At 39.9% G+C, this 23478-nt stretch overlaps 1 protein-coding gene across 2 annotated transcripts in view; it reads left to right on the top strand.

Moving 5' to 3' along the window:
- cpne5b (copine Vb) overlaps positions 1-23478 on the top strand; it is a 121756-nt gene that overhangs the window by 34787 nt on the left and 63491 nt on the right. Inside the window, exons 4-7 of one of the 2 annotated variants that reach the window (XM_084349068.1) lie at positions 2901-3004; positions 5770-5809; positions 6688-6702; positions 9952-10028. In XM_084349068.1, coding sequence (XP_084205194.1) covers positions 2901-3004; positions 5770-5809; positions 6688-6702; positions 9952-10028 — 236 coding nt within the window. The remainder of the gene's footprint in view (positions 1-2900; positions 3005-5769; positions 5810-6687; positions 6703-9951; positions 10029-23478) is intronic. The other variant, XM_084349069.1, reaches the window with a different exon arrangement.

The raw sequence follows: 23478 nt of genomic DNA, 5'->3' as shown, positions 1-23478 counted from the left end.
GCCATATGTACATGCATGCCAGCAGCCGCTCTGCATCTGTCTGTGTGTGTGTACTGTACGTGTGTGTGTTCGTGTCGAGAGTGCGGGTCAGGGACTTCAACGCCAGATTCTCATTAGCCAGCTCCAGCAGCCCAGCAGTACCTAATGAACTCTGCAGCGCGGTATTGTCTCTTCCACTCAGCAGGGAAATCACATTATGGAGCTCATCTCAGCCATCACCCACCTCTTTACTAACATGTGCTCACAGCCTCATCAACACCTCAGAGTCACTTAGAAAGTCTGGGTCTGCTCGCAGATTCAACATCCGTGTCCTTTTTCCTTGAGTTCTCTCCTTCGCCGGTGTTAAATTTAGATCTTCGGTCAGTGGGTTCGCACAGAGAAAAATACAGCCGCAAAAAACACAGGGTTCAAAGAGGTGTTTAACATTGTGTAACAGCACAGGAGTGTATGAGTTTACAGCAGTTGGGTTGTCCTAATTCCCCACAATGTATCACATTTGTTGTTTTGACTGTATTGATTGGAAAAAGGTTAACACACACACACACACCCACCTACAGTACCTGCCGTGCACATTATGGAAAAACAAGATCGACTCCTACAAATGGCTTCTTTGACATTGATTGAAATAGTAGATTTTGGCAGCTCTCCAATAAAACAGAGCTGTGTATGATGGTAAGCATCAGATTTTATATCTTTATTGTACGCTGCAGGCAAGAGACACAATACAGCATTACTCTGTTTCCAATTATTGTGTGAATTGGATCACCACTCCAGCAGTTGTAACAAAATTAATGAATGATTATGATAAAAGTGAATTTATTCAGATTAATTTGACTGAGACAATTAATTAAGAAGAAAACAATCGAATGTAACTAGAAAACAGTAATTATTATGAGTCACCAATGACTAGAATCAAGCGTTTGTTCTTTATCTCTGTAATGGTAAAGCATTTTACCAAACAAATGACATGTTGCAGTTTTATTTTACCTGTTCTTATGAGCTACAATGATGGATTACCAACCTGGCAAAAGGGACATCTGCTTCCCCAAAGGCCCCAGCTTCACTGTGTGTCAGTTGGTTGGTTAATTTTACTTGCAAATTTTGTTTTGGATTTAATTAAGATCACCAAAGTGAATTATGAACTCAAAATCAAGAACTTTATTAGTTTGGTTTTGAATTGTGCTCCCATTCATTATCCTAAATAAAGTTTACTAATTACCTCAAACTATCAGACCGACAAAATGGTGAGTGAGTAATCCACTATAGTACCACTTGTCGGTCTATGGGTTTCTGTGTGCGCTATACACACAGATGGGAACTCCAAGGCGACACATACGCAAAACAATAGGGGTTGTGTGTGTAATAGGTGTACCTCAACTTCATTGGGCAATGACTACATGGCATTTTAGGAAATGTTCAGCAATAAGCTATTCAAAGTCTTGGGTAGTTACCATCGAGATGGGGTTTTGCTAAACAAACTACTTCCTGTGGTGTGTCCTCCGACCTCGGCAGAAAGTGTTAATAACTATTCTGTTCTCTTCTGTGGCTTGAAAAACTTGCCGTCATAGCAAGGACAAAAAGCAAAAATAACCTGAAGTTATGAAGTAAATGTTGATTGGCAGCCTGGCATCAGTTATTGTGTCAGGTTGGTAGCCTGGCACTGGGGATCCAGTCAGGTTGGCGGCCTGGCACCAGCGATTCAGTCAGGTTGGCAGCCTGGCACCAGTGATCCAGTCAGGCTTGGCAAACTGGCACTGGTTATTGTGTCAGGTTGGCGGCCTGATAGCGGTGATCCATTGAGGTTGGCAGCCTGGCATCGGTGATCCAGTTAGGTTGGCAGCCTGGCACCATTTCTGTCTGCTTTCTCCATTATAGATACATGAATGGAAAAACTCATGTTCTGTCCTGTGTTGTTGGTAGTTGCTGCTCTGAGGAAAATAGAAACATCTTTTTTCAACAGTAGTGGCAACAATAAAACCACCTGGACCACTTTAAGTAAATATCCATCAGTAACACTGTGTATTATTGAATGCTTTAAGTCACAAACTTTGACAATCTATGACTATATTCTCGGTGCTTTTACCTTCGAATGTTTAATATAAATACTGTATAATTAAATAAAGAATCAATAATTTACACACTTCATTTCGATGGAGTATTTGATTAAATAGGGTAAATCTGGGAGGCTTTAAATGATTAATGTATGTACTGTATCTCATATTTGGAACTCTTAATCAGCTTTTTGTACAGTATATGCATGTGGCATTGCTGGGTCTCTGCCAGTTTTTTCTCTGGCATTTTTCCCTGCGTTTGGCACTTTAGGAGCGAGAATCCCACTAATTAGGAGGCCTTAATCACTGCATTTCCCCTCCTCTCCCTTCCCACTCGTTTCCCACTCCCACTGCCAACCCCGCTTTCCCCCGTTTTCTGTCAGAACCCTCCACTCCAATTCTGCTCCCTTTTTCATCCCTGCTGCTCTTCATATACCCCTGCTGCCATTTTTTTCTTCCTCATTTTTCTCTCCAAGTCCGCCCATGTTGTTTCTCTCCGTCTCTTTACCCATTTTCCTCACCTCTCCCTTTTCTCTTTCTCTCTGTGGGGTTGATGAGTGAGTTATCCTGCTGTAATTAATGTGGGAGAGGAGGGAGGATCAAGGAAGTAGGAAACACACCCCAGCCTTCCTGTGAACAGCAGTGGCGTGTGAAAGCACCTCCATTAATCAGGCCCCTGTAAATGTATGTGTATGCATGTGTAATAAGGGAGAGGAAAAGAGCGAAAACAAAGATAAAGTGCAAGCAGGCAGCAGCACTAACTGTATTTGTTTATTAAACAGTGTTTTGTTGCTTTACCTTTCATCATTTTCTCTCCTCTGACCTCCATCTGTCTTTCTCCTTCCATAGTTTGGCAGAACGGAGGTGATAGACAACACCCTAAACCCTGACTTTGTTCGAAAGTACATCTTGGACTACTTTTTTGAGGAGAAGCAGAGCCTGCGCTTTGACTTGTGAGTGATTTCCTTTGAAGTCGTATAATCACGGTATCTTCTCTCCTGCCCTCTGTCCTCCTTCAATGTGATGTATTTTTCTGTTCCATGCTGATTGAGAGCTCTGCAGCTGCGGTCTTGGGTAAACCCAGCCCCCTGACAGTGATAGCCCAATCATTCCTTATGGCAACGGTAACTAGAAAAAGCGTGAGGCTCTAATAAGAGCACTACATCAAGAGTTCAGAGGCTGTTGTCTCTTGTTTTTATTCTTTACGAAACTAAAGACACAAGTATGAAAGTGTGAGGGATGGATTAAATGTGTGTATTTAAGCCACAAGCATTAGCATGCCTTGCTAATTAGTTTACTACCTGCAGTGAGCTGTTATTTCCAAGGGGTTAGATAACTACATTATTTTGTGGTGCGGCAGGTTTTGATACGTTCACTCCAAATGCTATATCAGAATGTGGAGTAATTATAGCGGCTCCGTTCTGCTTTTTATGTTGTTTGAGGGAGTTTGCACTAAAACTCATAACAACGCATGTGTTAGATAGAGTTTGCCAAACTTCGTGATTACTCCTCCTCATTAAATTGTCTTCTCTTGGAAAATGAAACATATACAATATAAACATTAAAGCATAAACCTCATGATAAGCATCCAAACCATCCATGAGGGTAATGTTGGAACAAACGAAATGTATGTAGCCAATAGGTGTATATATTTAAGAGCCCTATATGGAGGTGTGAAAACATGCCAGCTCTATATTACAGTAGTATCACAGTAGTAGCAGAAGGTGATTTCAGGGGGACTAAGGGGGGACGCCATCCCCCCTGTTAACCTGCCATCCCTCTCCATCCCCCCAGAGACCACTAATAGGTATATGGTACATTTATTTGTCCGACGCATGTTAGAGTCGTTGGATGAATAGACTGTGGCTTGGGTGGGGTAATAAGTGGATTGCTGTCTGGGTTCTGACTCAGACGCCATTCGATCCGATAACTGATGAATTAAATTATTCGATTTTGACTGAGCGTTTCTATTTTAACCAGCGCAGCGTTTGACCAGCACTAGGCGGCCCAGGAACTTCATGTGACGCTACTCAGCCATTCAAATGTATGTGTCGCATCAAGCATTATGAGTCACACACACACAGATGAGAGACAACAGTCAGAGAAAACAGACAGTGAAAACAGAGCAGTGGACTCAACATCAGTATGTCTCACTTCTGAGGCTGTGGTGATAAGTAAATGCAGCAAAGTGATGTGGCACTACTAAACAGCACAGAGCACATACCCACTCAAATCCAACCTGAGGGCACTGAATAATTATATATGGCACTAACTCATAATGAAGTTTTGTTCTGGAAACTCTGCTAACTGGACCTCTTTGAATCATTTTTTTCCCCTCTTAATCCTGCCGTTCTATCATTGTTGTCTCGGGTCATTTTCTCTAGCGGGCTGTGTTTTGGGTCCTACTGAGTAGTAGTGTAACAGTAACTGGACATGTGCCCTCTTAGCCTACTGTCAAGCCTTTCAAACTTAACGTTCTCAAACAGAAACAGGGCTTCGATTTTACACTGAAGTAAACAAAAGCAGGCTCCTCGTTTCAGGCCGACAATTGCGAGTATATTTTATCAGCTGTAAGTAGCTAATGTGGTGGTCTTACCCTCTCACTGGAGTTACATAGTGCAGAAACAAGGGATGAGGGGTGGAGTGGCTGAGACAGAGACACCATTCACCTTATTACATGACACTGTACCGCCAAAATTATTTTGAAGCTGTTATTTTAAGTTGAAGGCTACATAGTGATATAACGCTAAAAGACTGAGGCTAAAGCTACATGTCCCAGGCACAGAGTCAGCAGGGCTTAGCAAACCTCTTGATCAGTTTTGTTACAGGTGATTTATTCATGAGAACCATTCAGTTTAAATCAAGCAGTTTCTTTCTGTCTCTGTCTCTCATTCATGATTTCTGATTAGTTGAATTAAATCTCTCTCTGACACGAGTGATATTTTTCAATGCAATTTGACAACTCTGTATCTGTTGATCTTTTTTTTTCAATTAATACTGACAGAAACCCATAAACACTGTGGCGTGTGTGCAGATTTTTCTCATGTTCTTTTACACAACTCATTTGTTAATTTCTGTCTGTTAATTTGTTCCTGATTAATTGCCAGGCGAACAGGATCTTTCATTTCATCAGATGTTTAATCTTGGTACATCACATATGCTCCATTTCCCTCACTTTCATGGCTTTATATTCACATGCAAATCAGATCAGGCCCAACTCTCATTATTATGGAAAAGGGGAATAGGTCTTGTTGAACCCTTGCCCAATTACTCTGTCCCTTATATAGTAACATCTGACAAGATGCGAAGATCCTGTCCTCTTTTTATCTTGGCTCATTTTACATTTTATTGAATGTTCGACCAATCTCTTTACATGCTGTGGTTTTCAATTCAGCAAATTGAAAAAAAAACATCTTTCTTCTTGTAATCTGTTTGACTTTTTTAATTCATTCCTTTCCCCCAATTCCCTTTTCTTGAAATTGAAGGCACACTATGTCCTTAAAATTACAAAAAAAACAAACATCTGATAAGCCAAACAAATGTAAAAGGAGCGACTTTCTGATTTTGTTTTTCTGCCCCCAGTGATAACGGATGACCAGGGTTCATTTTAAGTTTTGCCTTTGGAGCCCATCAGTCAAAAATGTTCCCACTTAGGTAAGAGTCTCATCTGCAGTAGTTGAAGTAAAATGGCTTTGCTGCTTTCATTTTGTCTCCTCAGGTACGATGTCGACTCCAAAAGCCCAGACCTTTCCAAACATGTGAGTGCACGTAGTTTAACCTTGAACCACAGATAAATGGAGGCCAGTCTTCAGTAAAATCTGTATTATTGGCTTGAATGGCTCTGAAAATGGAAAAAGTAAATACTGCTTGATGTCAGATGGTGTTCAAAGTGATTTGAGATTGGCCAAACTGTTTTTTATCTGTGGTCTAATGGAGGCGATGTTTATGTTTTTCTGTTTACTATATTTTTAATTCGGTGTTGCCTGCTGCACGATTTCTTCTTGATGGAATAAAGCAAACCCGTTTTATTGCCTGATCATAGACGTATCCAAATACAAATGTTTATTTTTTCTTCTTATTTAATGTCTCTTTCTAGCTTTTAACCGATGTTATCCATGGTGTAATTGTGCTATAAATATTCAGTTTCTATCTGTGATTGAGTCTTATTTAGGATTATTATTTTATTTGTTCTAGTAGTAGGCATTGTGCAATACCTTGCTATACAATCATGAAGAAAAGCTTTGATTATGCAATGCTTTGAGCCATTAGTTTCCATTATGATCTGACATTACATGATAATTGTTGTTGCACTAGTCAACGTTTTGATAGCCATAAGGCTGGAAACTATGGTGACAGAAAGCATTGACAAAAAGTTCAAAATAATCAGTTTTGATGATTATTTGATGTATTTGGATCACCGGGGTTTGCATTTTTCCATCACTAGCTTTAATTCCACCACCTGTGTTTCAGTTGTGACACAGCATGTTGTCTTTCCTCTCTCACCTCGCCATCTTGAGCAGTGCTAGGAGTGCTAGGTATTTGGTACAGTCTTGTGTCTTGGTATATGATGTGCTCTGTTGTTGTTGTTGTTATTGTCATTGTTGTTGTTGCTGCTGCTGCCCAACCTTTCTGGAAGCCTGCAGAACTCAACGTAGGTCCCAGCATCTCTCTCACTTCTGACACTGCATGGCTGCTGTCTCACATTAATGATCCTTTTCTCAGGAGGAAGGACGGTATCACTGATCAGAACAAAAAAACTGAGAGTCAAGCCAGCGTATCGTCACTTTCTCCACATCACAATACGAAACAAAATATACAGTCGTGTCTCTCAGCAGTTTTTGTAACACGATGAAGATGGCGAGATTTTCCAAGCTCTTCTTTTTATAACAGTGAGTGGATTCAGTGAGCATAACAGACCGGAGACTCACTGAAATGAAACACATGATAACCAAGAGATGAATTATTTAGTGTGCTCTGTCTGCCATGGCCAAAGTTAAGGAGTCTTTGGTTTGGATTCTCACACATTCTCACTGTGAGTTAAAAAAAGACTGTGTTGTCTTATTTTTTTATGCACCAGATAAATGCTCAGTGATACTGAGAGACTTTGTCTGGGGTAAGACATGAAAGCATGTGACTCCAGCCCGTTTTCATCCTCAATCAGTCAAATACAGCAGCGTGGTCGGTGCGTCAATCTATGTTGCAGTAGGAGACCTTCTAGTTGAATGGGTCCCGCTCAGGAGACCTGAGTTAGGGTCCTGTGTGAAACCAGCGGTCAAGTTTAGCTGTTTAAAACTTTCGTGTAAGTTATGTGAGGAAATAATCTTTCCATAATCTATAATCTTTCGGTAAAACCAAACCAAACTTTATTTTAAAAGTCTAACCGGACGTTGCAAATTCAGTGTTTCCAACAGAATGGCTGTGTACTTGCTGAAAAACCTCTTTTTAAGAAACGCTTTATATATTTTGCATGTTTTAACTGTCCATCTCAATGCACACACACAGGCTCGTCTCACATTTCTGTTTCCCTCTCTCTATACTGTATATATGTTTGCTCTGTTGACTTTATTCATCAGCAGTTTGTTTTATAGTCACCCAAAAAGCACACCTCGCATTTCTGATTTTTCACCCCTGATTCCGTTTTCACAACAGCAGGTGAGCCGTGTTGTAGGAAGCTTGTCGTTAATTATGTAGCCTATCGAAACTATCGAAACCCACTTGGTACGGACTGACAACCAGGTGCACTCACAAGCTTGGATGACACAATGGCAAAAGTATGCCACAATAATTGTGTTTACAGAAGGGATGAAATAACAGAAAGCATCTCTCTCTGTGTTTCCCCGCAGAGCATGTGTGAATGTCTGTAGATGGGAAAAGTAGAGTGAGGGCAGATTGTCCACTAATCAATCCCAGATGGCCTTGTTGTCTTGGACAGATAATGGGTAAAAAAATGGGCCCAAGTAAAGTCTATGTGTGGGAAACACTGATATTCATTATTACTAACTTGACCATGGAGCCCTACATCTTAAAGCTGATGCTCGAGGGGTAAGTGGAGTGTCAAAGCTTCAGGCCTCTGACCAAGCTGCTCTATTTGACGAGTTGGCAGTGAGAGTCACTCTGTCTCTAAAAAGGCGTAAATACATCATGTTTCTTCATCGTTGTTCATGGTGCTTTGAATCCCTCCATTATCCTCCGCAATTCATTAAACCAGCGGTTCCAACAGGTGGGTTCTGGGTCCATTCTGAGTGGGTCACAATTATTTTGGTCAACTTCATCAAACAAACAAACAAACAAACAAACTACAACATTTACTTTGAAATTTACTCATGGAAAAGAGCTTTTACTCTCCCGTCTTTTAGTGAGTGGAGTCACAGCAGCATCTTTACAGTACAAACAGCCTATAGAGTGCTGTAGGGATGATGTATTTTTGTAGGCCAGCTTGGAAGTTAGCATCACCCTGATTCCCTCGTCAAAAAATCTATTTCTGAATTAGGATTTTGGATTATCGCCAAAGATAAGCTCTGTGGCAAACACCAATTTGTGGTACTTACACGTTTTGTTCAGCAAGATAATCACAGATGAACACCACTTTTGTGATTTTCGAAGCGTAAATTAAATCACCAGAAGTAAAAAGCTAATGTTAGGCTATAAACAAACTACACTGCTGTCGCATGACTTAAACGCCACCACCGCTAAGTGTCTTATTACACAATCACTATACACGTTTTCTATAAATTGATCAATCTACAAGTTGTAAAGTTAGAGTTAGAATAGTTTGCAGCTGAAGTCGGCTTGTAAAGACAGACTAGTGAGTAGATGAGTCGTCGTGTTCGGCGTGATGACATTTAATGTCCCTGATGACAAATTTAGCCACACTCAGCTTCCGTTTTTATGACACATAAGCACTCTATAATTGAACTGTGGGACATTTAATGATGTATTTTATTTCGTAGAAGAAAACCTGTAAATATCTTAAGCCTGTTGTAACCACAGACCTTATTTCGGGCATTTAACCAAAAACCCATTCAAAAAAACTCATTGACTTTGATACAAGGGAACCGGAAGTGAAAAAATGCTCACTGATTTCCAGATCTTAAGACTCATAACCACACCACTCTATTGATGCTAGTCTTGTGTGGCAGTTAGTTCCCCCTCCAAGTAGTGTTTTACTCCTGTCAGAATAGTATTATAATAAGGCAAGTTATGCTGTAAAAATAATTTTAGTAACCTGAAGCCTAAATTAGTTGTAATGACAATTACAGATCGTTTCTAATCACCCCCTTACTGCAAATCTCATTCTTTCACTGAGCCTTAATGAGCAGCAATAAAGTTATTCAAGTTTTAATTTTGTGAAATTAAGTATTGCACAGCGGTTGGCTGTGTCTCACAGCAAGAATGTCCTGGCTTTGAATGCACTGACAGGTGGAGTGGGCAGATGAAAATAAACTGAATGGGTGTTAAGTTGATCTACCGCTGATGTCTACCTGTTGAGAACCACTGGAGTCATCCATACTTGTCATGCATACAGAGCCTTCGTGGTTACAGAATGGCAGCATTTGAGTTCAGTTCAACAAAATCTTTTTTACATTTCCCAACAAAACTGGATATGATGTCACATTGTTGAGCAGAGCACAGTAACGGTGTCTTTAAGCAAAAGAAGATGCTTCACTGCCGACAGAAAGCCATCGAACAATGCAGTTTATAGTCTGCAAGTATAATAGAAAATGGGTTCACGCAACACCACCTCTATCAATGGCTTATCCCATTTTCTACCATAAACAATGATGCAACAAAAACATCTTAAAGACTTAAAGTCTGACTCTTCTCTGGTTTGCACTTCATATATGCCAACCTGTCCTCCCTCCTTCCTTCCTTCCTCCTTTCCTTTCTTCCATCCTTCCAGGACTTTTTGGGTCAAATGTTCTGTACTCTTGGAGAAATTGTTGGATCGCCAGCAAGTCGACTGGAGAAACCACTGGGGTGAGTACAACTTTCAGTCAATTTTTCCACTGAACCCCTGACTCCAAATGCAGGGGAAATGTCCTGGAGAGGGTGTCAATTTGTTTGGTGTATGAAGGAAAGGACTCAAAACTGAGAGAAACTGAGTTAGGGGCACAGAGAGAGTGCTAAGAAGTGAGATGACGGGAGGATAAGGAGGAGGAGGAAGAACAAGAGACACACTGGTGATTTAGTCAGACACGAGAGAAAAAGACATGGCTCAGACAAAGACGGAGAGGAAGGGAGGGGGAGACAACGCATCCTACAGATGTTTTCCACAGATAATTATTGTCATTAAAGAAAAGGGTGAAGCGGGGAGCAAAATTACCCAAATTACTGCTCGTCTCTTCATCTTGTGCTCTCACACTGGAGGAGAAAAATGTGGTGTTAATGGGATATTCTGTAATCTATCTTTATACATCTATCACCCATCATCCATCATCATCATCACCATCATCGTCAGTCTGCTGAGCTCTTGTGTAATTCAGGTGAAGTTATTTAAATGTGTCATTCAGTGAGATTTGCTGGCTCTTAGCTCTTGATACCTCTGAGAACATTGAGAAGGAATATTTGAATACTTAGATTCAACATGAAGTTGTATGAGATGTTATTGCCATGTGCTAGTATTGGGGAACATTAAACACTAAACTACAGCTACAAAAAAATATCCTAAGCGGATTTTTAAGTGATTTACATGTAAAACTGAGATTTAGAGAGACGTAATCAAAGGATGATTCATGTCTATCACAGCTTGTCCTCTTTCCTAGTTGTTATTCATATTTTTATGCACTGCAACCATAAGACCATAGTGTATTTATATTGCACAACAATTGCTGAAATTAGCATTACGAAAGCACATAGAGATGTTCTGTTTAGATAATGCTTTCTCTGTACAACTGTGTGCGGCTAAAAGAAGCGTTTCTAGGTAACTGCAGGACACTGAGGGTCGCAGAGAACTCAGTATGAACCCCTTAAACTACTCGATATGAACCCGTAGTCCTGCCTGCATCTCTGAATAACATCTTCTCATGAGCTCGGGCAGTTTTTTAACAGCCTTGTTAACAATGTATTTTTAAATCAGTGGGGTTTTTAACTGTGTCTTTAGCTGTTTTATTTTATCAACCTGTAAAGGAACATAATTCTTCAGTTTTTAAGAAAAAAGATTTGAATAACCTACTTTGAAGATACATGATGGTGGTAGTTTAACAGGTAGTGGGTTGGGCTTACCAGAAGTTGATGATTGAAGCCGCCAGTTGATATAGGCTGATCAGAAGGTGCTGTATTTATTTATTAGAAAACTATTTACAGAACAGCCTCGGAAACTACTTGAGAAAGTTTCGGAAAAACATCATGATTTGGGTTAAAATAAGTATGCTAATGACAAAAAAAGTGAGTTAAGTTTCTCACGGAAGTTCATATAACTCATCATTGACGTTTGTGTGAATGTTATGTGTTTGTTGAACCATCCGACCACCCCGAACTCCTTCATCTGGGGACTTTGACACTCTTTATACTACATCCCCTGACTTCCTTCTTTGCTCCTGTTATAATTACTATGGCCACTTGGGGCACACTAAGTCACACTAAGCTGCTTGCATTGACTTTCTTCATGCCATTTTTTGTAGTGAGCACTGAGAGAGGCAGATACTTCATATTTTATTAAATGTGCAGTAAGAATAATGAGTATTATGTAAGTAAAAGTGAGAATGAGCGCACCAAAAGTTTCTCCCCTCAGCACAACCCCTGATGATGACACCATTGCAAAACTGTTGCAGGATCTTTTTTTCTGACACTCTGTGTATGTGTGTGTACAAAGTGCATGTACTATTAATGTTGCTGTACGACTCTTTATTGAGAGCATAAACCATCATAATGTTATTACGAGTTTTACAACCATTACATTTTTTTAAAAACAGAATTCATATAACATGGTTAGAAAAGGAAACAGATGTCTTGCCAAATTATTAAATGTTAATTTGAGACACTCTGCAGCTGAGAGATAACATGACCGCTTGCCAGATTTTATTCTTGTGTCAGCCTTTAATCTTTCATTAAAGGCTCTCCTCAGGGTGGAAACCTCTGAAACAAAAAAGTTTTCTATTTCCAGTATGTAGGATGCATGTAGGGCACGCCAAGTGATATTCATTTTATGACATTCGTATAATGACGATGTAAAGTGTTTATTTTTCCTCACAGTTCAATGAATCAGTTATTGGGAGCAGATCCATTCTCTTCTGTCACACGACAGCTTGATGAATGAGTGTGTTTTCTGAAACTCAAACACTGTTGGATATTAGCCTCCAGTGTTCATTATGTTCAGGCTGTGAGGTTTATGTGAACTTAACAAAAAATAGTGGATCAGCAACTTTTTCGAGTTACACAGGAGAGGTTGTGCGGCAGCTTTGTTTTACCTTCTGTCTAAGGGAGAGTCACTGGGGTAGAGGAACCAGTGAGAATCACACATCAGCCCGCTGAGTGCACACACAAGCACGCGTGCACACAAAGTGATGCATTGCCCTGGTAGATTTGCTACCCAGTGGAGTCTGTTTTCATGTTTCTGTGGAAATGAAGAGTGATTCATGTTTCATTGCTTGGAAATGTCAAGACATTTGTCTAAGCTGTGCTGAGCCAATGGGAGAACTTTAAGAACGTGTGTTTGTTTTTCATGCATGTCTCCACCAGTTCTTCTATTTTCTCCTGCACACACAAGACATGAAATGGAATAAATCTTTGTGTAAGAACTGAGTGAAGGGATCGTTGATAGCATTAGGCTATGCGTCTCTCTGACGGACTGCCCCCATATCACAAACAGATGATCCGACAGCCGTGACTTGAGATAATCTTTTTCTCTTTACTATTTTCTCTTGGCCTTTAAACATTCACTTTATGTGCAGACACACACATTTTATTAATTGATTTAATGAATCCTGTTCCTTGGTTAAATGGCATATGAATGCACAAGAGTGTATTTTTATTCTTGCCCCGTGTTCTCTGTTCTCTGGCTAATTGTAATGGCTTTAATCTTCCTGAAATGAGTGCTTGTTTAATTAGAAGGCAGCCGTAGTGATTTTCATCATGGAGAAAAAAAAAGAGTCCTGCGCTTGCGGCACAGGGACAGAGTAGGAAAACGAAAGGACAATGAAGACACGCAAAAAAACACCCCATAATTGGTAGTCTCATTGTACACTGACGCACAACACAAGTCGCCAGGAAATAGCAAAAAGAAGCATTGAGTAGAAGTGAAGAAGCAGGAGACGGAAGACAATAATCAGTGGAAATGTCTCAAATGAATGCAGTAAACATTGCATGAGGTTTTCAAAATATGGGGCCTATTTATTTATTTACCGCAAATATATCTAAATATGATCATAATACACTCACACAGTATTTGCATTTCACCAAGCTTACTAAAATAACCTCCTGACATGACTCTTAGTGATTTTTATTAATGCACCATTGTCTAATGTGTGGAATATTAAAGGAGAGGGAGCCAGTGCTGCAGTGCTTTACAGCAAAATGTATTCCCCCTCGTCTGAGACGCTCTGGTTTAGCTCCTGTCTCATTAAGATGATTTAAGATGACTCTGATGTCACAAAGTCACAGAAGTAAAGGCGAGACTACTCATGAGGCGTTTCAGGAGCAGTGTTTTCTGTGGGAGAGGGGAGCTTCTGTTGGTGCTTTCAACTTAAAAAACAAACAAAACTTGATTTTTTACCTGCACAAGAACATTTATAAAAAACTGAAGGGAAGAAGAAAACAGCACGATAGGTCTCCTTTAAATAGGAAAATTTTCCCATATAGTTTGTACAGTCCTTTATTTTGTAACGGGTGCTGAAGAAGAAGCTTTAACGCCAAAATAGTTGCACAACCTGGAAGGTCTTGAAGTCAGCAGAGGCTTCCAGATTGATTGATTTTGCAGCTACTTGTTCATTTGTGTCCTAGTATGACACAAAAAAGACTGTATAGTATTGTAAGGCACAGATTAATTAACACTGACTAGTAATGAATGCATCAGATTGCATGGCCTCAAAGGCTCTTGTCAGGCTTTGTTTACTGCACTGCGTTGTTTACAGATTCCCTTTGAGGCCACTCAAGCACACAGGAAACGCACACAAAGTCATACAAACACAGACACCAGCGTCCGCTCAAAATAATTAGGTGCACGTGCCAGAATGTGTGTGCATACATGACTATGAAAGCAGAATAATGCATGTACAGGAGTTATCTCCTGTCCATCGGCTGTATAAAATATGGATGGAGCCTCCCGGTCTGTGAAGTGAAGCCAATGTGGAAGTGTATTTAACCTGCATTCTTTTCGCAAAAAGTAGTCTGATTGTATGTAAGCTAATGAGAAAATGACCCTACTTCTCACTTCAGTTTCCTCAAGAGTTTATGGTCTCAATCGTTAGTTACTCCTTTAACACAACATGATGTTCATTTATACAAAATTCTGGTCACATTTAGAGTCAAACAGACGATAAAGCAGGGTATGCTTTAGGGTGTGGCTACCATGTGATTGACAAGTCGCTGCCACAGTGTGTCCCTCAAGTTCTCTGTCAGGATATCCTCCTGAGCTCCACCCTCTCCTCCAAATATGGTCACTTCTGGCTCCAAAACACCAAGATGGCGACAGCTGTAATTCCAAACTCGTGGCTTCAAAATGGTAGTCCACAAACCAATGGGTGACCACCAACAGTGGGTTTAAACTCCCTACTGTCATAAAGTTAGAATAACAAGTCTTTGATAAGATGACATCCTTTGGATGAATGAGACACTTATCAGATATCACATGTTGTGATTTTCTGACATAGAGACATGTAGAAACGGAAAAGCTATTGTAGGGTAATTTCAACAACACTTAAAGACAATACAAAACAATAAAGATGTATAATTTTATTGATGTGGACAGGGGATTTGTGAAATGGTTCATCTTAAATTTATATTACATTATATCGGATGATTGCTTCACTCTCCATACATGGATCATTTTATGCTAATGATCACAGGGAAACGGGCTCAAACAAACCTTGAAAAAAAAAAAAAAATCAGTTCAGAAAACGGCATAATAAAAAATTAGTTTTAAGAAGGAGAGCTCCACAGCTGAGGGGCCCAGGCAGCAAAGTCCCGCTCACCTGAAGTGTTCATTATTTACCACTTGTCATCAGAAAGGACTGTTACTTGGCAACAACAACCACCTTCTCCTTTACTTGCAGGTGTAGTGTGAGACAATTATAATTAATGGTCATTAATTATAATGTTTGATTGAAAAAACGTGTTAAGCTGACCTTTAACACATCTGATTGTGCAGTCCCTCATCAGTTGTTTTAAAAGTTTAAATCTTTGATTGTACTTTAGCTTTACGACATAAATGTCTCATTTGACTCCAACTGGAAGCCTAAAACTAGAATATCAGACCAATAAACATTTTTCAAGGCAGATATTTCGCGATGTCAAAGCAGAAAAAGCACACATGTAATAAAACCATTAAAATGATTATTCTATTCAGGTGCTCCAGTTTCAGGAGGCGTGCTGGCTAACTAGAAGGCTGAGTGGGTCACTGTACCATCATTAGTGTTACAAGCTGCAGCTGTACTGATATGAAAAGTCAAAATGCCATGAAAATTATATTGACGGCTCATAAAACCTCCAGTGCACACAAATAGAGGGATGTCTGATGATTATCGGTGTACGTTTTTTATCACCTCCTGAAACACGTGACTTACCCACTTCAACTAAAATGTTAATGAAACTAATTCATAGAGTGCATGTGTGTGTGTCGTGTGTGTGTGACATGGAAAAAGAAAACAGAAAAAAACAATGGCGCTTCCACCAAACAAGACATTTGTTTCATCTGAACATCAAAGGCGCGCTGCTCTTTTATGCTTGCTTCAGATTTTACTGTCCTCTCTTGCCACAGGCCTCAAATGCATATTTTATTAAAGAGATTTAAATTATCTTGTCATTTGTATTTATATAGAGAGATGATTTAAATTGAGAGTGCAGCGACATTGCGAGCTGCACAATGGCATTTTTTTAAAAATGGGATCCTACATGTGTGACATAAATCAAAATGGTTTTCATCTTTATTATAATATTATGGATATATCTAAATCAGTGTCCAATATTAACAAAGAACCAAAACATAAACTAGCTTTATTTTCATTTGTGGATGCACAAAACTTTATCATGCACCATTTCCCACACGTCAACTGGTATCTTCAAAAACAGAAAGTGAAGTTAAAATGTATGAAACCTCATATTTCATAAGTCTGTTGGTAAAAGATGTAATGTAATATGCAAAATTATTCTTTTTAGAGAGTTGCACTGTGCTCGTTCATGCAAGATCTCAACACATCTCTACCATAATATGCCAAACAAAGTGGCATTTATATTATATTTTTGTGTGCTCGATTACATTATTCTATTTTAGTTAGTCTGCTTTAAGTGTCGAACACCATCATACTTCCATTCTTTTCATCTTTATCTTTTATCTTCAAGCATTCAGTGATGATTGAGAACTCACAACTGATGATGGTTTTAAGATGCATTTGCATGAATTAATGACACTGCGGCAGGGTTGCTATTAATACCCACAGCTGCATGCAAAAAGCACGAGAATGAATGGTAAGGAGTTGTTTGAGGCCTTCCAATCAAACATGCACATTGTGGGTATGTCAGCAATTATCTATGGTTATATGTGGGAGTGGAGATTAGGCTTGAGGACATGAGCAGGACTGAGATTTATAAAACGAAACCCTGCATGCACATTTCTAGACCAAAACGAGAGAGACAAAACCATTTTCCTGCATTTAGAGTACACAGCACTCACTGTGAGAGGGAAATGAAGCCTATTATATTACCATACGAAGTACAAAGCATTTTGCTAGCTAATTTAGCATGCTGCTGCTGTTCTGTTCTTCTTTGACTGCTAACAAAATGTTTACACAAGTGAGAAATTAATTGTGCAAAGGATCCTTCCGTTTTTGCTGTGCTGGCAGCGAAAAAAAAGCCTGTAATTGCAGGTTTCCTGATAACGGTTGAGAAAATGTGTGAATGCACACACTTTGATGACCTGCTAATTTCCCTGCTTGATTTAAACCCAACCCTGTCCCTTAGGAACAAAATAGTAGCATCAGTATATCCTCTGTACATTAGAAAACCACTGGTCGTTTACATATTTTTCTTATATATCATTTATTCTGTGCTTGTCCTCGCTTAATGTCAGTGCTGTGTGCTGTTCCTGAGTGTTTTAGCAGTAATTCACAAAACTTTTGATCTACACAGCTCATGGACACAACACCATTAACACTGAGTCTAATGAAATCAGATACAACATTTCTGCAAGAGGTGCTATCTTTGCAAAGCTCGACCTTTAGCCGAAGAGCTTTTAACTCAACGTGGTCTCCAGGCTGATATTCCAGCGCCTCATCTGTGCGGTACTCTGTGTCAATTATACATATATTTACATGCATGTATTACTGGTCAGCTGATTTGTTAAAAATATCGGAATGAATTTTTTTTTTTATCTGAGTGCAGATAAAACTAGAATGGCACTCAGTCGCACAGTACTTGAGTAAATGTACTTAGTTACACTCTATCGTACTTGTATAACATCAGCATGTTAGCATTGTGATTGTGCAATCCAGTCGCCAGAATATATGTTGCCCCTGTTAGTTTCTTCAAACCACAGACATGTTAAAACTCGAAAATGTCTTTATGTCTTTGTATTCCCTTTGTTTCTGTAGGTTCAATTGTCTATTTTATGTTGTATTATACTTCATCATACAGTATTAATATGTACTTCTTCAGCACAAAGCAGTACATAGAAGAACCCAACACAACTACTGGAAATCAGCTACAAAAATCAATGGTGCAATACATTACAAGAACAATTTAAAAAATCAAGACAATGTACAGTAAGGATAGAAGAAAAAGAAAGCCATCACATGCTGGAAGAAATAACAAACCTTAACCTATCAAACCCAGTCAAGCTTAACCACCAACCTCAAACCCTCAGCAAACACACAAAACAACAAACAACAACAACAAAAAAAAAAAAACATCTTCAAAAGTTAAAACCCCAGGCGAAGCAATTCAAACTGGGAGAATATTGCAATATTTTATTGCTTTTATTTATTCGGGGTTGTACAGCTGTGCACACACACTCTTTTTCTGCAAGGCCTCCACCTGCACAGTTAGCATCCTGGAGCTCCCCCTTAACACCACAGCTTTCACTACACCCCACAGAGCAGCTCCATCACAGCAGATGGGGGTTAAATGGATCACTCAGGGGGACACAGATAATAGACAAGCAGGACAGAGGAGAAATTATTGTCATTCACATCAGTTTTTCCTCACAGCATCACTCAAACATTCAGACTGCAGGTTTTGCTTTCCCCGAACCATCAGTCAGACACAGCAGCTGTGTATCTTTTGTTACGCTTTAAGTTATCAATTTTGTTTGTTCATTATATTCCACCGACATGGTATTGCAACATGCAGTCATTGTTGGTTATGTTTTAATTAGGACCATACAACACTACTGGTTCAGATAATGTATCATGTAACTGTTAATGGAAAGTGGAGTCCTGGTTAAAAACACAGAGAAGAAGTCAGAAAGCTGCTGGGAGGGGAGGACGACACACAGGTGTGTTTGAGCACCCTTGGTGTTACAGCATCCCGATATCCCCGAAATGTCAGTCAAGATTTCTGGAGTACAAAAGCGAAATAGAAGGAAATGATTTGTAAGTGTGAATAGATGCATGTGTGCGGCTTGGTATGATGACAAACTATGTCTGACACCATAGTCTCCCTGTCTCCAGCAGCTGGCCCTAGGCGCTCCCAGAGGGAGTGACAGAAACTGGAGGATATCTGCCACCATAAAAACTCCTGATAGTATTCTATTTACAGTGTACTGGGATTGTCACTGTTTTCAGAGGTATCATCTGCAAAACAGCAGATTTGTTCTCTTTTTTTAAGAAGGGTCAGTTCACAAAAATTGGAGGCAGATTGATTTTGCAAAAAACACGGAAAGTCTGGTTGCTCTTAAATCACAGCCCTTTCTGCTAACAGTTTATTTGTAGCTCAAATGAAACTCTCAGTCTCAAAATGAGATTTTAATTCTTGGATAAGTTCAAACCTCGGCACTTAAATCAACAATAGCTGCGCAGCCAGACACTTTTGAGTTTAAGATTAGTTTTATATACTGAAAAACTTGCTGATATCGCTTTTATTCATCCTTGATATCAACATCCAAATATCACGGTGCCAGTCCTCATGACTGCATTTGATACAACACTATACACTCGGTGGCCACTTCATTATGTGCACCTATACAACCTAATGCAATCCAATACAGTTGTTCTATCATAAAGTCAACTTTTATGATGCAGATAATGTGGCCACTGAGTGTGTCTGTGTTGGATGCTGGAACATACCCTCTTTCTCTTGTAAAGCTGTAATACATTGCAATAAATGCTTAAAATTGGAAGGTAATTTTTATTAAGCACCGGCCAATCCAACCTTTATACACACATGTGTCTGAAAGGCTGGAAATGCCACCATGACAAGGTAAGTGCAACAAAGTGAAATGCTTTCAACAAGTGTGATTATTATTTCACTTCTTTCTTAAGAAGCTTTTACCAACCTCACCTTCTGCAAAAAATAAAACTCAAGGAAAATATGTCTGATGCTCCTGTGAGTTCACACAGAAATACAAGCAGTATTTTGAGTACCTCTTAGAAAAATCTGAAACGTGAAACATCCTGAAGTGCTGAGACACCACACTGGGAGCGGGGGCTGTAAATATGGCCCGCAGCCATGCCTCAGTCCCCCAGTGCAGTGTTGCTGCTTGTGTTGGCGATGTGTTTGAGCTCATGTGGTCAGAGATGATGAGAAACAGAAAACTGAAACAGAACCTGACCTTCAATATATAAACAGAACATCTAGTGTTTAGTATCTAACATGTTTGGAGTGTTTACAGAGAATTTGCACATAGACGGGCATTTTGACACAAGTGTGGCGCTTTGTTGTTAAAGCGTTACTGCATTTGACTGTGCAACTGTTCATTTTCTTGCAGTAACTCAGGATGGATCATCCACTCTCACCTTTTCAGTTCTCTCAGACCTAATCTTAGCTTAAGATCCACTTACACCAGTCAGAATAATGGATTTCACTGTACTGGCTTATTCCTCAGTTGTCCTTAAATATTTAATGGCCCTTCACAGACCATATTCACATGGCAGCCATTTTCTTCTGACAGCACGCTCAGTCTGGGATGCTCAAATGTGGTGCTGCTGTGTAACAGGTTGCAAGTCCTATAAACATACGGAGTCCGACAGATCTTTCTCATTTCACTGCTTCCCAGGTAATCAGCAGCAAAACCCTCACTAATAACCCTCTAGCTTCCATTAGACAGCAGCTTCTGTTAGCATTGCTAATGGCTTATCAAATATGTTGTTAAGCCTTGAAATTCTGCCTAATGTCCATCCAGATTTCACTATAGATCGTCTTTTCAGTTGGTGATCAATCAGGATGAGGTGTTTCCGCGCTGATCGTGACATCAGAGGAAAACGCCCGCTGTGTGAACAGGCTCTTAGCTCCCACAGAGTGACTGCTCCTTAGATCCTATTTCACAATTTGAATGAATAAAATAAAATGAAATAAAACAGAATAAATACATAAATACATTAACATGTTTTTTTTTTTTTGTTTTTTTTTTTTAAAAAGGCTCAACAAGGCCAAAAGATAAGAGACAAAGGCAGAGTACGCATAATAGCACAAGTGAACAACAACAACCTGCCATCGGGTCAAAAACTAAATTGGGAAGCACACGGCTCAAAAATAAAAAGAAAGAAAGAAACAGCAAACAAAAAGGCACCAAAACACTTTTAAATATAAATTGTGTCCATGATAAATTATTCAATGAATCTCCCTTTTGGGGAGAAAGTTTGTTGTTGGTCAGTTTGGTGTCTTTTGGGAGCTTGTTCTACACTTTTCACACAAAAGTTTAGCGATTTGTATGGATACTAGAAGCCTTGATTTTTCACACCTTCTCAGAGGGCACGCTGCAGAGTTACCACTGTAAAATTCAGTTTAGATCTCCAGCAGAAGCTGCGAGTTTCTGAGACTTCTCCTCCAGTCCGTGGAAGAGTCTGTGCATGCGTCATCAAAACAGATGCAGTAACACATCCTGACCCCTTTGAGTCATGCATCTCAATCACTCCCCTCAGCTATTCGTCAGTGAGCAGCCCTGCTGCGACTGAAGTGTCCTGCTCAAGAACAGCTCACTGATAGCAGTTGGGGAGCAGGATTTTCATTCACCTTATCCGTCCAGACTCTCCAGCAGGTTTAAAGATTGAACAGTTTGATTTCTCTCTGCAGGCCAGGTGTATCTGCCTGACTGTGTCTATTTCTTTAGACTCATCTTTTTCCACGCTCTGCTTCTCATCTCTGCTCTCTCTATTCCCCCCTCACCTTGTCTGTCATAAAACCACACATCTCTTTCTGTTGGTAGCAGATGGAAGATTTGAGGGAGACCTGCTCCACTGTGCCTCATCATTACCTATCTAGGTTATGCAGATGCACACGAACACTGGCCCTGGAAAGAAAAAAAAGCTGCGGTAACAGCTCCTGTTGGCGTCTTCTCTGGGTGACATTTTTGTGTGATAAAGATCTTGTGGATTTCTGGCTCCTCTGGAAAAAAGTGACATTTTGTTGTGTTTATGAGAATTGAGTTTTCAGCTTTGAACGCTGGAGTTTATATTGTTGGCTGCCTTTGTGGTTACATTATTTGGCTTGTAACAGGTGCAGGTGCAGTTTAATTGTCCAACTGCCGTTGCTTTATGTTAACCACATGCTTTGAGACGAGTGTTGAGTGAGTGACTGAGCCTAGTTTATAGGAAGTGATCATGAGGACGTTTATTAACCCCTTTTAGTCAAAGCTTTACCTACATTTACAAAATAATGGTAGTTAAATCTGATTCCAGATTGGCCCCCTAAAACTGCTATATGTGAAAGTTATATCATAGTTTGTGTTGATGAGTTGGACAGGACTACAGGTGTGTCTTGGAAACCAGTTTACACATTATTCTTTCCTAGCTAAACATTCCTTATTTCACCACAAGGCATCCGGTTATTACAGGCCTTTGAAAATTGCATTATTATTGTTTTCAACTGGAGGTCAGTATGAGCCCATGGCACTATATGCTTCAAGTATATACAAACAACAGATCTTCGAATACTTGTGAATAGTTCCCTGAGACTATCATAGCATTTGAACTGCCCATCCCTAATAAATGGTGCAGCTTTGCTTAGTCGCAGACCTCTAAATTGCTGCCTGCATTTGTACATTTTTTGTGCACAAAAATGCAGCAAACATGGATGATACCAGCACATCTATACAAGTTGATGTAAGTTGCTTCACACAAGTAACAGCTTTTAAATCAATATATCAATATATTTCTTGAAGTGAGCAACTGCTACAGCTGGAAGTGAAGAGGATGGGACAGATATGTCGTTTGTTACTAACTGGTTAAAAATATCAAAAGAAAACTCCCTCTTCCAACAAATCCATCAACATGAGCTTTATGTCATTATGGCTAAATGAACGAAGTGAAAGGAAACAGAAGTTCAGTCTGGTAACATTCACATATGTAAAACCCACTGACTTCCTGTCAGCAGATATACTGTAGAGGACAAAGTATGAAGACGAGCTTTCGGAGAAATACAAAACGAGCAATGTGAGCACCAGTATGTGGACAATACAATCCCATCTGCACAGAGTGATCCCCCAAATTGTCTAAAGACACACACACACACACACACACACACACACACACACACACACACACACACTAATCCATCTGTGTTTTCCTCCTCTGGCATGGTGTCCTAATGGAGGTCTGGAACAGTGGACTGATAAAGCTGTCATACTGCCTCTCTCTGCTTCTGTCCTTCTCTAATACAGATTGGTAAATCAACTCTCTCCTATGGCATCACTTTCACAAAGAGATTTCTGTCTGCTAACGCATGCACACACGGACGTGCACACTACATACGCACACACACACACACAGTCATCCCAGACAAATACTTTAGGTCTGTGCTCCTCTGCTCAGGCTTTGAGAGCAGCTATTCATAGCTTATAAACACTATCCCCACACCTATCCCTCTTTGTGTGACTCTGTCATGTAGCTTTCATTCTCTCACCCTCACCCTCTATCGCTCACACACACTGACACACTCGTGACTCCCTCTCGGATTAGACTACATTCCTCTGGATCCAGTGGCAGTAGTGCTTTGCTCGCTCTCAGGGGAAGCCTTCATTGGTGGCCTGGGTCGCTGTCACAAGAGTAATGTCTGCTCTGGGAATAACCCAACTGCAGAGGCAGGTTTCCCTCCGAGACAAAGATCATACAGTTAATATGAGGAA

The sequence above is a fragment of the Pagrus pagrus genome (genome assembly GCF_965226575.1).
Source record: "Pagrus pagrus genome assembly, chromosome: 3".
Taxonomy (NCBI): Eukaryota; Metazoa; Chordata; class Actinopteri; order Spariformes; family Sparidae; genus Pagrus; species Pagrus pagrus.
The sequence above is the reverse complement of the archived record's forward strand: the minus strand, read 5'-3'. Positions and strand labels throughout refer to the sequence as shown.